The sequence below is a fragment of the Helianthus annuus genome, chromosome 3, assembly GCF_002127325.2.
Source record: "Helianthus annuus cultivar XRQ/B chromosome 3, HanXRQr2.0-SUNRISE, whole genome shotgun sequence".
NCBI classification, from domain to species: Eukaryota; Viridiplantae; Streptophyta; class Magnoliopsida; order Asterales; family Asteraceae; genus Helianthus; species Helianthus annuus.
The window spans coordinates 5,204,590-5,221,760 of NC_035435.2; the positions used below are offsets into that span (position 1 = coordinate 5,204,590).

General features: G+C 40.1%; 1 protein-coding gene across 1 annotated transcript; it reads left to right on the top strand.

Moving 5' to 3' along the window:
* The first annotated feature begins 10,324 nt into the window (after positions 1-10,324).
* Positions 10,325-15,403, top strand: LOC110928531 (senescence/dehydration-associated protein At4g35985, chloroplastic). Its single transcript, XM_022171543.2, has 5 exons — positions 10,325-10,963; positions 13,054-13,187; positions 13,283-13,449; positions 14,255-14,339; positions 15,134-15,403. The coding sequence occupies exons 1-5, from the start codon at positions 10,367-10,369 to the stop codon at positions 15,288-15,290; spliced, it is 1,140 nt and encodes a 379-aa protein (XP_022027235.1). The 5' UTR covers positions 10,325-10,366; the 3' UTR covers positions 15,291-15,403.
* The last annotated feature ends 1,768 nt before the right edge of the window (positions 15,404-17,171 follow it).

A 17,171-nucleotide genomic window follows, 5' to 3' on the forward strand; every position in this document is an offset into this window, starting at 1 on the left:
GGATAACGAATGTAATAAATATCATCGCAATATAGTTGTTATGGATTCTCTTGAGCAATCTGATTCGCCTAGTGCCGCGCCCCGATGATTCCGCCATCGGTTGGGGTGTGACAGATTGGTATCAGAGCCATAACTATAGGGAATTAGGCAAGACTCGACCTAGTCCAGGTCGACGTCTTAGAGAATGACCTAGTCTATAGTCTAAGCACCCACAGGCTGCCTCGTACGAACCCAGTAGGGTTTGTATTGCGCCTACCTGATGCTTTCGATCGAAATAGCAAAAACTACGACTTTGTGTGAACCCCGCAGACTATGACATTCACACAAAGAAGCTTTTCCTAAGGCTGAAATACTACTTAGCCTTTCCTAAGGCTGACACAATACACATGTTTTCGAAAATACTCGCATCTCACAACCGAGTGATCCGGTCGAGACCAGGTGTGAAAACCAGTAACTCTCGATAGGATTGCTCACTCAGCGCATTATTCTGGCACGAGAATCTTTCGTTGAGTTAGGAGTGACATCCATACCTCGACGAAAGCGTCCATTTCGAATTTCTAGTGGAGCTCTCGGATTCATTCGATGAGCACAACCACAATTGGGAACGAAACTGTTAAGTCAGGGGTGAAACCCGTACCTTAATGAACCGTTCCACTCTCCAAAATAGTTTTCAAAAGCTCTCACTAGGGACTCGACCATCACAATGACTCGAGCCACGCGATGACTAGGAGGACGAATGCCATGAGCTGCGTCCCAGTGGAAGCATAAGTCTCCAAAGTCAACGCGCGTGCACGAATTCATTGGGTGTGATTGGGTTACCTTGGGTAGTCGACGCCTAAACACCCTAGGCACTCCGAATACTTTACTAAGCCTACGACTTGCCGGATTTTACGTTTTGATGAACTTAGTTACGTTTTATTTGTTTAACTACGATTTTCGCTCCCTGTTTTACAAAAAAAAACGCACAACTCGCACAACCATCGCAATCCAAAACAAAGACCGAATGTTCGCAACAAAACTAATGTCTAATTGCCCGCTTTTCTCTCGCATTCTCTCTCAACGCGTCCTCGCGCATTCTAAGCCATAATATGTGTGTGTAAGTATAAACTACAACTAACTATATCTACGTACAACCAAATTATTGTGTGAGAGTCTAGGAAGTTTCGTGTCTTCTATGTGGCTCCTATGTGAAGTCTATTTATATTGCACATTACAAGTTTCGATCGCGCTCAATCGCATCGTAAACTCAAAATCATTATGATCGAATCTCATTCCAAATCTCTCTCTTTGTCTAGATGCCTTCCAACAACTCTATCTCGAGACGAATAGCTAGGAGAAGAGCCAAACGAAGTGCCGATAAGAGGATTGCCTCGCTTGTGACCAAGGAAGTGGTCATGCTCATTCCTCAAATTGTCGCTCAAGTGCACTCTCTTAGCAACGCTCGAGCCGCGAAGGACTCTACGACGGAAGCGCCGCAATCTACTTTCCTCTGCAAACACTTCAAAGCCTGTGACCCGATGGAATTCACAGGTGAAGGAGGTGTGACCCAACTGCTCCAGTGGTTCGATTCTATTAAAGTCACCCTTCGACAAAGTGGGTGTCCCGATAGTTTCCGTACTACTTGTGCTACCGGAGTATTTCAATCGCGAGCACTCGACTGGTGGACCACTGAACGCAACAAACGTGGGATCTCCGCAGCTTACGCCCTCTCCTGGGACGAGCTGAAGGAACTCATGAAGAAAGAATATTGTCCTCCTCACGAAGTCCAAAAGCTAGAAAACGAATTTTGGGAAATCAAGCAAACCGAAGGTGACAATGCCGGCTATACCGCAAGGTTCAAGCAGCTTAGTGCAATCTGCCCAAGTCAAGTGGACACTCCAAGGAAAGCCATCGCAAAATACATTCGCGGCTTGCCTGAGTGTGTGGGTGATTTTGTCGAAGCTGCAAGACCTGCTACCATCGAAGAAGCCTACCGCTTAGCTACAGAAATCAACAGCAAACGAGTCTTGGACGGGTTCTTCTCCAAGAAGCCTGTCAAACAAGCTCATCAAGCAATCATCATCAACTCACCCGACGATTCCTCTGGCAGATCGGTCGATGGATCATCCGACAACTCCTCTGAAGGCTCTTCTAAGGATTGCTCCGACAATGCCTCCGTCAAATCATCAGGCGAATCCGACAACGACACTACATCATCTCAGGAAGCTCAACCCCGCCGCAAACGAAAGACCGTGAGCCCAGACTCTTCAACAACTGGGCTGCCGCAACCCGAACCTCTCCGATCAGTCCCAGTTCAACCGAAACGTGCTTACAATGGGCCCCATCCCCTGTGTTTCACGTGCACGTATCATCACCCGCCAGAAGCAAATTGTCGCTATTGCACAAATTGCAACTGGTACGATCATCATACACAGCGCTGCCGCACAGGACCACAACTCTGAAGGAAGTCAGCAACAACCACAGTCTCCGCAGGTGTCCTCCACAGCAACGTTATTTTGCTTCTAATGTTGTTGTAAAAATATGACTTATCGTTATCGTTTTCTTTTATGTGTGGAATTTATTTCATCGATCGTCGCATGTGGACTCTATTTCTCTTTTACTCGAGCACCGTCTAAACACTAGCACTATGTACTATATAACGTATTTTACCCTTATAACACTCTTAGGATGAAGTACGATAGACGTGCAAGGAACAACTAATCGTGGGTGCACACGGGATTACCTTGGTCAGTGCACGGAGATCGTAGTGAAGTTCTAGTGGTGTCATAACGTTTAAAAACATGGTCAAGGGTCTTGGCCATGTCAACAAAGCGTGACACCAAAGCACGGGGTATGAGTAGTAGGGGTAACGCAAGGTGTGCTTTACCATACTACTAAAGCTCTGTGAAGAAAGTGCCATGTGGAGTTGGACGTTATTAGACCTATTATATTATAATGGTTATTTTCGACACACTACAATCGATCGCAAGGCGTAACAAAACTAAGTCGCATCACTGCGGGACTTCTCGTAAGTCTGCGTACGCAACACAATTGCCACATCGATGGACTTAGGTAAGTTCACCCCGAAAAGCAATTGGAGCAACGCAAGACTGGTCGTAAGTCTACATCGTAACTCAATCGCAGTTTTGCTAGAGCTATCTCGCAATCAAATCACTCGATATGTGGCTCGAAATCGCAATCGCATCATGTGTTTATCTCGCAATCTCTAACGTTGGTTATTGAACTGTTGTGTGAACTTCTACCGCCCGGTGTGGATCGCTTATTGTGGATCGCTAGACGAGTATCGAAAATCGCTCACCGCTTTTCGCTTTAACGCATTTCGCGCCTATTTTATCAACTCGATACTCTCATCGCGTGTCGCTATCACTCATCGATACTCGTGTTATATGTGTTATATTAGCACGCACGACCTCGCTTCACGAGACAAAACGAATAGGGTCAAAACATGATGGTGTTTGACCATATTAGCAGATTTTTGTGGAAAAAGGCCATGTGGGCTAGCATTAGTTACTGTTTGTGGTATGATCAACTCAATCGAATCTCGTATCGTTTGCAACGCAACAATCGTCACTTATCAACTATCAGGGTCTATTGCCTATCAATATTCGGTTATCGCTTGGAAGTCATCGCAGTTGTGTAGAATTAGGGTACATGACATCGCTTCACGGGACAAAACTAATATGGGAAACGTGGTGTCTTCCATATTAGCAACTCTCGTGGAAACATGCCATGAGGGTTTTACGTGGGAACAAATCGAAATCGCATCTAGTCGAATCAAAATCGCGTCATTCGCTATCGTTATCAATCGTCATCTAACCCTGTGTGCCATATCAATGTTTCGTATGATCGAACTACCCGCATTCGCTATCTATGCTTTGTTTGCATCCGACTCGCTCCCATTCACGACTCGGTCTGGCATCCTATCGCTCGAACCGACGGAACGAAATTCTATCTGTGTCTTATCGACGCACGTGACACCGCCTCATGAAACAGAGGTAATATAGGCAAAACATGGTGGATACGCCGCTGGTACTTCTTATAAATAAGTGTTTTAATCATATTAACAAACTTTCGTGGGAAAGTGCCACGTGGGGCTCGATGTAAATTATTTTTCCGTACTGTTAAAGAAAACCAACTTTTATAAAATTTTGTTAAAACCATTGGACAAGTGAAATTTCCTTACAACATGGAGAAAAACATCGAATCAGTTTAGCTCCGTGCCCGATGGAAGTTTCATAAGTCCAGTTTTTCCTTAAAACTTTTGCAATGACAAAAAGAAATCTTCCCGAAAACGATGGTTCGACAATCGAGTTTCAGCTCGAACTCACGTTATAGGAAAATTTTCTTAAAACTTATTTTGCCACCAAATTCTTTTAAAATGTATAACTCAAAATCTGTTATCAAAATAACAAAAACCCTCCCCATAGTGCTGGTGTGGACATCGATGCAGTTAGCGCCGCGCCACGAGGGGATTTTCCTAAATATCTTCGAAGATTAATTGATTATCGGTAAGTTTAAAACGCTATGGAATCGCTTTTGTGTGTGTTATCGCTTTTGGTCATTCGAATCTTATCTTCTCACCGCTCTCACTCGTCGAATCTTAATCGAACGCTCGCTTATCTAGACGCTTTTAATCGCTACTCTCATTCGCATCAACTCTTATGACACTACTAATGGATTAATTTCGGGACGAAATTTCCTAAAGCAGGGGAGACTGTAACAACCCGCACTTTCGTGCGTTGTTACTACTCGCTATACTTGTTACGCCTAGCACCAGAGATTCGGATCATAATGTAACCATATCAGATATATCGCTACATCGAAGTATAATCGAATATTTACGCATATTCTATCGCTACTACAAATCTATTTTCATAAATTATAACACTCACGATGACATTGAGTGAGGACCTATTCTACCCTCTTCGATAACCGTGAGGTGTCAAAACGTAAACAAACAACGCTAACAAAGACTATCGGGAGAGTACCATGTCTCCAGCCATCGTGACGATGACGGCAATACGAGCAAGTAGTACCCCGATAATCATTGTGGCACATCACATCGAAGAACGCACTCGAAGGCACGCGTAACTCGATCACCGCACCGAATATTGGTTATATAGATACGTATATACGACCCTTTTGTGAGTAATTATGATAAATAATAACATAAATATATGAAAATATGGCCCAAACAGTCGTAAACGCACCAAAAACGAGGATCAAAAGGCTTCCGTACGGACGGGCCAGCCAAACGGCTGGGCCAGTTGATCGAACGGACCAGCCAAACGGCTGGGCTGCCCGATCGAACGGGCCAGCCGATCGGCTGGGCCGGCCGATCGGACAGGACAGCCAACCGGCTGGGCCGCCCGATCGGACAGGCCAGCCGATCGGTTGGGCCGGCCGACCGAACGGGCCAACCGATCCGGGCCACCTTTCCTCCTTTTCCCTCCTTCCTTGCCTATAAATACCCCCCTTTTCACCCCAAACACTTGTTGTTGCTGCTGCTACTCGACCAAGACGTTCCAGCCCCTTAATCTCTCGATTTCTCACGATTCCTGTAAGATTTCAACTCAAATCTTGTACTTCCTTGATCTATATGCATTCTTTCATCTTTCTACCTTTTGGTTTTCAACTTTTAACCGTGAAATCAACGGATTTGGAGTGTTCTAGGGTGATGTCACCATGGAGTTCTTCAAGAGTGATGTCATCCCATGAAGAACAACTCAGATCCGAATGGTTTCCATACGATTTTACATAAATCTCGTCTAAATCCATGATTTCTAACCAAGAAGTTACGGATTTGAGATGTTCTAGAGTGATGTCATCATGAACTTCAAGTGTTGGCCTCATTCCACCAAGAACAACTCAAATCTAAGAAACTCCATAAGGATAATCAAGGTTTTCACATCAGATCTATACATAAAAACAGTAGAACCAGAGCTTAGACCGACCTTCTACTCAATCCTAGTGACGCGTTGGTCGAAGATCGAATTCCTAGCAATGTAACCACCAAGTACGGGTTAAACAAAGGGAAACCGTCAAAAACGGAAAGTCCTGATGGGACGGGGTGATTCCCGGCCGTTAGAACAGGTCGGAAATTGATGGGATTTCAGTTGTTCAACACGTCACAACAACGTCCCGACCAAACCACCGAAAACACGCGAAGATCGTCGAAAAACAGCTGGACAGGCTGGCCGATCGAACGGCCCAGCCGATCGAGCGGCCCACCCGACCGAGCGGTCCAGCCGATCGGCTAGGCTAGCCGATCGGACGGGCTGGCCGATCGAGCAGCCCACTCGATCGAGCTGACCATCCGATCGAACGGCCCATCCGAATGGGCCAACTTTCAACCTAACTATCGTCCAATTTCGTGTATTCCGATACCATTTAGCGCGTACTCCAATACTCATGTAATCAGTCTGAAATCAGGGCATTCTCAGGCATCATCCCGTCAATCCAACCAAATACGCACTGTGAGTATACTTGACCCCTTTTATCGAATTTTGGGTGTAACATACGTTCCTTATAAATCGAACTTATCAAACGAATGATTCAAATTGACAATTTATCATTTGCGAATAACTGTTTGCATAGATATACGTGGTGCTAGTTGCATGTATGCTAGGACTTATACTCGTGACGTCCCACCACGACTAGTATAGTACTATTGCACCCGACGGGGTCTAGTTATGCCATCGAAGAGTCGAGCATCAAGGACTTAGCTGGTAGTATCAGTTTTGTGAGTATATATGTCGTGTATTACATTTATGCATATGGAGATTCGCAACACTTTTAATCTATTATTCTATTACCTATCAAACCTGTATACTCGCCAATACTTTTGCATTGACATTATTTTAACGTATGTTGCAGGTCTAGTTGAAGTCTACATCAAATTAAGCTAGGAAGTCTAGAAACTCACCTAAAATCTAGGTTGTCGGATTTGAATTGTTCGAGAGGACAAGAAATCTGTGATGACTTATGTGATTGTATTATTTGTTAGTATGGGATAACGAATGTAATAAATATCATCACAATATAGTTGTTATGGATTCTTTTGAGCAATCTGATTTGCCTAGTGCCGCGCCCCGATGATTCCGCCATCGGTTGGGGTGTGACAAGAAGAAATGTGGCAAGGAAATGAGGTAAGTCTCGAACACTTAAGAGTCTTTGGTTGTAGTGCTTACGATTTGTTAGAAGATGGTGACAGGGATAAGTTAGACTCAAAGTCCAAGAAGTGCACATTCATTGGTTATGGGTCAGAAAAGATGGGTTACAGGCTTTGGGATAATGAAGGCAGAAAAGTAATCAGAAGCAAAAATGTCATCTTCAATGAAAACGAATTGTACAAAGACAGAAACACCGAAGGACCAGAAGTTCAAAAAGAATATGTTGAATTCGAAAGTGGTGAAACAAGAAAAGAAACTTCAGTCGACATTCCAGAAAATGGGGATGAGTCAAGCAAAAGTGGGAGCTTAAGGGATGATTCTAGTAATGATTCAGAGGAAGAAGAAGCTACTCCTTCAACTCCAAACTCCCCAGAAACACCTCAAGTTCAACCAAAAAGGTCGTCTAGAGCCACTAGACCGCCAAATAGGTACTCACCATCAGTCAACTACATACTTTTGACAGAAAATGGTGAACCCCAGTGTTACTCTGAAGCTATGGGGTTGAAAGATTCATTGCAGTGGGAGCTTGCAATGAAAGATGAAATGAAGTCGCTTGAGAAGAACAAGACCTGGCACTTGACAAAGCTTCCATCTGGGAAGAAGGCTCTTCAGAACAAATGGGTTTTCAGGGTCAAGGATGAACATGATGGTACCAAACAGTATAAAGCAAGATTAGTAGTCAAGAGATTTCAATAGAAAGAGGGAATTGATTTCAAGGAAATATTCTCTCCAGTGGTGAAGATGACTACCATCAGACCTGTTCTCAGTATTGTAGCAGCAGAAGGCTTGCATCTGGAGCAGCTAGATGTCAAGACAGCTTTTCTACATGGTGACCTAGAAGAAGACATCTACATGACACAACCAGAAGGTTTTCAGGTTAAAGGCAAAGAAAACTTGGTATGCAAATTGAAGAAGAGTTTGTATGGTCTGAAACAAGCACCCAGACAATGGTACTTGAAGTTTGATAACTTCATGAGAAGAGTTGGTTACAAGAGATGTGACAATGACCATTGTTGTTACATCAAGAAGTTCAAGGGTTCTTATATCATTCTACTACTCTATGTGGATGATATGTTAATTGCCGGTTCAGACATGACAGAGATCAAGAAGTTAAAGAAGCAAATGTCTGAAGAATTTGAGATGAAAGACTTGGGAGCTGCAAACCAAATACTCGGGATGAGTATTTTCAGAAACAAAGAAGATGGTTCTTTGACACTCTCTCAAGAGAAGTACATTGAGAAAGTGTTAGAGAGATTCAGCCTTAAAGATGCCAAGATCAGAAGCACACCTTTGGGAAGTCACTTTAAGCTTTCTAAAGTTCAGTCACCCAAATCAGATGAAGACAAAGAAGAAATGGCTAAAGTTCCGTATGCATCTGCAGTTGGTAGCCTCATGTATGCAATGGTATGCACGAGACCTGACATTGCTCATGCAGCGGGAGTTGTTAGTCGGTTTATGTCCAATCCGGGAAGAGAACATTGGGAAGCAGTTAAATGGCTGCTAAGATATTTAAAGGGAACTTCCAAAGTGGCATTGCAGTTTAAGGGGAAAGATGTTATTCAGAGGGGTTTTGCAGATGCTGACCTTGGTGGGTGTAAAGAGTCATTTAAAAGCACCACAGGGTATGTCTTTACAGTGGGAGGCACTGCTGTAAGTTGGATGTCCAAACTTCAGAAAAGTGTTGCCCTATCAACCACAGAAGCGGAGTATATGGCAGTTGCTGAAGCAAGCAAAGAGCTTATTTGGTTGAAGAATTTTCTCAAAGAGCTTGGCAAGGAACAAGTTGATTGTGCACTATTCTGTGACAATCAAAGTGCATTACACCTTGCAAAGAACCCTGTCTTCCATTCGAAGACGAAACATATACAGTTGAGATATCACTTTATCAGAGATCAAGTCAGTTATGGCACTCTGAAGTTAAAGAAGATCAAAGGAACTGAAAATCCAGCTGATATGTTGACTAAGGTTGTCACCTTAGAGAAGTTGAAGCTTTGCATAGCTTCAACTGGCCTTCAGGTTAACTGATGAGAAGGCCGCGCACAACTAGTAAAGATGAAGAGGTTACAGAGGTACTTATGAAGATGAAGTTTTAAGGAGAGCAGTTTGAAGTCGTCAAAGCCTCCAAGTGGGAGATTGTTGGGTTGTGGAGGATTTGACTAGCAGGGGTGTTGTTACACTCCTTCTACATCTAGCAATCTAGCAGGGGTGTTATGTGTTACACTCCTTCTGCAGCTAGCAGGAGTTTCTCTGTTTATGTAGTAAAGTCAACAACCCTAATTGTAACCCATATAAATACTTCTCTTCATGTACTGTAAACTTCTTGAGCACCTAATACAAAGAAAATAGTTGTGGAGAGTGGATGTAGATCAAGCTTGATCGAACCACTATAAATCTTGTGTTCTTGTGAATTAGAGTGTGTGTGTGAGTGTGTAAGCTTGCTGATTATTGTTCTAGTGTTGTGTGAATCGTGTTCTTGACCTAACAGTAATGTAATTCATCCATCTGCATTTACGCGTTTTGAACTATTTGAACAATCTGCTCAACCCAGACCGTTAAAAAAAATCTGGTTAAGATCTGGTCCCACCACAAATTTACAACCCGTACTCATAAGTTTACAACCTGGGTCCACCTACCACCCCAAGGCTTGTCACATTGTTATACTCATTTGTTCGAATAGCATTCGAATTATTCTCTTTTAGATCGCGACTTTAGCTCATGTGCGGAGTCAAGAATCAGATCCCTTTTAAACCAAGGTGAGGAGAATAATATCAATTTGATATCAATGAAACCTTATCTAAAGTTTTTTTTTCAAAATCGCAAAGGGCAAAATGGTAAACAAACAAATAGCGTATTGGCGTATTGCCACAAACATGTTCGGATCTACAGTCTTACTTTCTGTGTCCTACCTGCACTGTTAGGGATCCAAATTTGCCGTAAAAAAAGATTTATACTAATGTAATAAACTGTCATTTAATGGATGAAAATAGCCTTTTTTAAACTCATCTTCCGTCCACCGAAAGCTAAATATGCCAAAGTTAAGAATAAGGTAAAGTTTCATTGACAAAAACTCAAAAAGCATCAATTAAAGCCATAATTCCCTCTCTTGTCAAAATTACCCTTTTACCCTTCCCCATCTTACTATTACATTCTAGTTCAACACCACCATTAGGACCACAACCAAAAGACACAACAAAATGAGTTGTTGTGGAGCCAGGAAACCAAAAACACTCTCCCCAACCCGATCACCACCACGACCAATGCCTCTACCAACGACAACCAATAACTACCCACAACCAAAAACCGCCAAACATGAAACTGTGCTATCAATCCCTCATTGCAAAGTCCATCTAGTGGATGAAGGAGAAGCCATAGACCTCGCCACGGGGGACTTCAAAATCATTCAGTTATCCGATGATGATGTTTTACTAGCAACCATAATCAAAATTAACGACGATCTTCAATGGCCTTTAACCAAAGATGAACCAGTAGTGAAGCTTGATCGTCTTCACTACCTGTTCTCTTTGAAAGTGGTTAAAGATGAACACCCGTTAAATTATGGTGTCACGTTTTCTGATACGGGTCATGGGGATTTCAAGTTGTTGGATAAGTTCTTGAAAGAACATTCGTGTTTTTCGACTTCATCATCGTCATCAAGAAAAACGGATCTTGATTGGAAGGAATTTGCTCCAAAGATTGATGCTTATAATAATGTTATTGCAAAGGCTATTGCTGAAGGAACTGGCCAGATTGTTAAAGGGATATTTATATGTAGTAATGCTTATACCAACAAGGTTCGTTTTCGAATTGATTTTCTTCGTTAAATACATGGCGTAAGCGGTAAATGGGTTCATGCGAAAAAGTGTCAACTCCCAAGTATGAATCAAAACGGGCCGGGTCAGTTCAGGTTGGGATGTAAACACTTATTTATCGATATCGCCACATCATGGATTCATGGTTAGGTATTTATACACTAAGATGTTATATACTAATAATATAGGCTAGTGACATTTAGTAAAACAGAAAAGGTGGATGTGATGAAAAATGTCATATATAGGGACATTTTAAAAAAAAAGTGTGGGTAAAAGATTAAAGTTTTAGGTTAAGAGGTGTCTAAAAAGGTAAAAAAAGAAAACTATATGTATATACATATAGGTTTTTACACTTTTTTTTGTGTGGATAAAAGATAGTACACTTTGTGAATAATGATATACTTTTAGTGACAAGTTCTTTGTGTCACTAAATAGGCATGACAACCCGATGGGTAAAACCCAATACATAACATTTCTCATGGGCATAAGACAGGAGTAACAAGTAAGCAAACTACAGGGACCAAACATGCTATTTTGAAAAGTTGGAGAGTAAATGTGAAAAACGACAAACCATAGAGACTATCCAGACAATTAACTCTATTTTTTTTCACATTTACTTGATAGGTATGAATTTTTAAGATTTTACGTGGCTAAAATACCCAAAACCCGCTATTAAACCGATTTCAAATATTAATTAACGAACCATACCTCTAAAATTTCTATATATTTAATAATTTCAAGTTCCTAATAACTTCAATATACAAAATCATTAAACTTTTAAGATTGTATAATATATTAATATATTCGATTTTGATGCCGATAAACAGGTATGTGACAATTTCAAGTAATCAGGTTGGAATCTATGTTGTCAAAGACGCAAGGCGCAAGCGATGTGCATAGGCCTTGCCTGGAGCCTAGGCGCAAAAAAAGCGAGGACTTCTTTTAAGAAAGGCGCTTACGGAGGAAAAAAATTAAAAGATATATTATGCTTTGAAAATTAACACAATTCCACATATAAATAAACTATTATAAAAGCCATTTAATTTTGATGTTTTAATTGGCCTATATATTAAAAATACAAGTAAATGAACAGTAACATAAATATATAAATATTAAAAAAAAAGTGAATGAACACTAATAAAAATAGAAATGAATGAATAGTATCGGGTACCGGTACCGGTATCAAATTTATCAAATTGAGTGTATTTTCGGTATCCGTTCGGCACCGATATTCATCGGGTTTTACCCTCAAATACCGGTGCCGTACCAGTACCGACCGTATCAAGTCGTATCGTACCAGGTATATTCGGTACCGGTACCCACTTTTGGGGAATTCGGTAACGGTATTTTCGGTACCGGTTGGTACCGAGCTCATCAAATCCTGTAGCAACGTAGCAATGCAAGTAATTCCACATTTTAGATTACTTTTCATACACACAGTAAGTAAACTGTATTTCGTTTGAATGAGGTTTTATATACACAACAACTTATTTTGCTTTATTTTTTGTCTTTTTACGTAATGAATGAATTGTAGCATGTAAAATTAACTTGGATCTTTATTTTTTAAAAAGATGAGTGTGGTCTGGTGGTGGCTGATTAGATTAAAAAGGACAAGGAGACACATCTTTATCCAATGGTTAAAAGGTTGACTTTTGAAGTCAGTTGAAACAATGGTTTACAAAAAGCTTGTAAAAAGCTTTAAAAAATAGCATAAAAAAGAAAGGAGCGCCTGACAGAATTAAGCCCACGTTTTTCTCTCACTGCGCCTGGTTCCGGGCGCTCGCTTGAGCATCGTTTTTAGCAAAAAAAGCCCAGATTTGCGCCTAAGCTACCACCGGGCGCTATAGCCTCGCCTCACTGCGCCTAGGCGCCGCACGTCGCACTTTTGACAACATAGGTTGGAATTACCAAAACTCATCCTGTATCTGGCTCAGTCCCGTCCCTATACACTAATTGACAATTTTCTTGTTGTGTATACTCTTGATTGATAAAAAAAATCCTGGTTACGCGACTCATTAATAGTTATACGCTATGCTTGTTATGACAAATATCATTAAATGGATCCAAAACAGGTGCAAAAGGGAGGTAATATGATCTTAAACCAAGCAATGGAGGAAAAGAATGGCATCTCAAGAACTACTTCTAATGAAAGCAACAAAATCAATGGTTCAAGAAAGGAAAATGGGATAAATAAAAGTTTAAAAAGGTGCAATAAACCTTGTATTATTATTTTTATTTTATTTTTTGTAGATTGGTATTCTATTTGGTCAGTGGTCACTAAACGTGCGCGTGTATATCTAGTGTAAGAAAGCTCTCGAAGATGACCGAAAGCATGAGTAAAGCGATGCTGAATGGTGTCGGGATAGCAACCGGGTCGGTCATGGGTCCAGTGGTTCGGTCACAAGCCGGAAAGACCTTTTTTAGCATGGTTCCAGGGGAGGTCCTTCTAGCTTCTCTTGATGCAGTTAGTAAGTACTTTTATTTGTTGGTAAAAGTCTGTTTTCTAAAGCACTAGTTTCTTTTATTGGCCGTTAGGTCATACAATTTTAATTTCATATAATAAAATATTAGATAAAAATGAAAATGATGAAATGAGGCGTATTTAAACAATTACGGTAATATATAATATTTTAGTAATAAAAATTTGTAAAAATATTTTACCCAACCTATCCATTTGTTATCTGTATGGAACTCCTATAGGTGAAAATAAAAAATTATTTTCAAAGTGTTACTATTTTAACTGGTTCAGTTATTCACTTTAACCGGTTATTTCTATTTTTTTCGGTTTTTTTTTTTTTTTTTTTTTTTTTTTTTTTTTTTTGAGTTAACCGGTACATCAGTTAAAAACTAGTTAAAAAAATCCAGTTACTCTCCTTAATGTTTATAACCAGTTACATAACTGCCGGTTATTTTTTAACTCCTAACCGGTTATTGGTGTACCGGTTATTAACGAGTTCAGGTCAAACTGTATAAACTAAAGCTTTTAAAACAAGCCCATATGAGTTGGGCCGGCTTGGGCCAAACCCCAACCTTTGCTTATTTCCATTTGTTTTTTTTTTCTTTCAAACACTTATACCTTAAGTTAGTAATGTTTAACTCTATAAAACCGTTTCTTTAATTTTTATCCTAGTATTGTAGTTGCACCATTTTATTGATAAAACGAGACACGAGTTGACTCGTGTTCATGTTAACGGGTTAAAATCATCGTCACACTTGAAACTAGATATAGAGAAATTTGAACGATGAAACTTAAAGTTTCTTGATGAATTTCAGATACAGTGATGGATGCAGCTGAAGCTGCTCAAAAGCAAGCCTTATCTGCCACATCTGGTGCTGCAACTAGGATGGTCAGCGAAAGGTAAACCACATATAGGGTTGTAAACGAGTCTACCTGTTTGTGAGTTACTCGAGATTGACTGATAGAAAACTCAAACTGAGCAGAGTTTAAACAAGCTCGAACGAGCCCAAGCTTCAGTTACGGAGCCTGAGAACCTAAACAGGCATATTATTCTTACATTTTTTTCAGATATATTAAATATATATTTACTCAATAATTATTAATACACAGGGTGTTCAAAAGTATCCGAATCCGAAAATCTGATCAAACTATCCGAATCCGAATTATCCGAAAATTCCTGCAATTTCGGATATCTGATTTTTTCAGATTCGGATAGTGATTTAAAAAACAATCGAATATCCAAATTATCCGAAGATTTCCAAAAATATATTTGGATATCTGAAAAGTTATATTTGGATATCCAATTTAAAATAAATAAAAAAAATAAAATAAAAATTGGATATTTGGATATCCGAATAATTATCTGAAAAAGTAACTATAAAATAACACCATACAACTCAATATAAAATAACTAAATAATATTTAAGCTTCATGCTATATACAAAAGCTGTAACTATATATACAAAAGAATAATTATAAACATACAAACAAAACTACTAACTAATTAACAAATAATAATGAGAAATTACGTAAGTGCCGAGCTATCGTAAGTTAAGCAAGCTAAACTCAAGCTCGTTTACACCCCTAATTAAAACGTATTTGTAACTGTTTCTTTTTATTTATTAAAAAATAGAAAAACAATTTGTACCAATAGTTTTCATCATTGTTGTGTATTTACTATATGTTCAAAACAGGTTTGGTGAAAGTGCGGGAGAAGCAACCGGCGACGTGCTTGCAACTGCTGGGCACGTCGCGGGCACTGCTTGGAACGTCGTCAAGATTAGAAAGGCAATCACTCCGGCATCCACCGTCTCCAATGGCCTTAAAAGGAATGCTGCTAAAATTCGCTGAATATTATTGTTGTTATTATTTACGCAACTTCAACAAATTATTGTAATGTCATTACTCATCATCTTTGTGTACATATATTATTATGGTTGTTAATAGCTTGGGTAATTTTGTTACTTGAACTTAAAGAATGGCAAACCAAGTTTTGCGGGTTAGGTGACGGATCTAAACGGAGGCTGAGAAAAATGAGTATGGAACGGACCCTTTTTTTTTAATAAATAATTTAGTTCGGGTTAAAACTGGTTCCGACCAAAATGGACTCTGTTTGAAATTAGTTTAGAAAAAAAAGGCATCAACATAGGTTCACATGCTATATTTATTTATGGCAACTAGGGGTGGCAAAATGGGTGGGTTTGGCAGATTTGGGTAATGGGTTAGAATGGGTATGGGTTAGGGTGAGTTTGGGTTAAAACTTAGATGGATATTTTAAAACCCATCCTAACCCATCTTGAATATTTCCCCAGCCTATTCAGACTTATTTCCTTTTTTAAAAGGGCCTAAAATAACCCAAAATGTCATGGATGAGTTTTTGTTGCCACCCCTAATGGCAACTAATGGTGACATGTGGAATTGGTAGTGGTGTGACAGTGGTGGAGTCGGCAATGATGGTGGTGGTGACTAGTGGCAGAGCTTGAACGGAAACTTATTGGGGTTTTGGACTCTCAAAGTCCAAATCGGTGGAGGCAGGACTCTTTAAAATCCAATATTTTACACTACAAAAAAAATCGGAATTTCTCGGTAAAATTAACGCTTGGAGTGAAAAATCGGTGGGGGCCACATGGGCGGCAGCGGTGAAAGATGGGGGTGGTGGAGGCAACTACTATAACCCATTGTTGACCTCAGTAGTAAAGCTATGGAGGCACCGGCTAGGAGTAGGTGATGGAGACAAACAATAGATATGTGTGGTGTTAACCCATTTGGAACCATTAAGTTAACAAATTTAACAATAGTGGCCCGTTTTAACCGGTAGTCTGACTAGACCAAATAGACACGTCTGATTAAGTTTTTCTATGTCTAAATCCCCACAAACAATCTAAGATTTTAGCCCTATAGATTTTGGGTAATGTACTAGGCCCAAAACTCCCAAACACTATCAATCCTATTCGGCTTAGACACGGCCCAATAGTTATTACAATGTATATAATCAAAAAACCATTCAAAAAACCATTTTGCCTCTCAACAAGTTTTCTTGAACCTTTTTACTCCCCCATCCACGGTGTAACTTTGAAGAGAAACCAACCATAAAAGTAACTAATTGACCGTTATGTTCGCTAAAACCGACAACAAAGCCCACTTGTGTTCAAATGTCACTTGGCTTGTGCATTACTCCTAACCACCATTTTTTTAGAACGACGAATTTCAAATTGAACGGAGTGGCTGCAGGTCGGCTTGCGAAACCGACCCGTCCTAACCGCCATTTAACTGTCACACAAAACAAACCTACTTGTAATATGCTAAACCAATAATCCTAGCCATACTATGCGTTCCCTCACATGAATTGCCACCTAGAATTTTAGTTGGAACTTGACGGCTCAACCCACATAAACAACAATGTGTTTATATATATACCTCTCAACCCAACTACATATTCACCCACACACCCAAATAATTCTTACACCAGGCCTAAAACCCTTTCAGTTCCAACTACGTTTTAACAAAAAAAATCTTATTTTCAAGTTGTGGCCAATCTGTACGAATGAATAGTGACATCTAGAGTTTTAACAATAAAAATGGATTACTACCAAAGAACGTAAATTAGTCGCCTTGTTCCCAATAATTTCCCACCCCCTTGGTCCAAGTGAATCATGATGATTCAATGTGTGAATGAATATATAAACTTCAAACCCATAAGTTTTAGTCTAATGGTCTCATGCATAAGTTTTA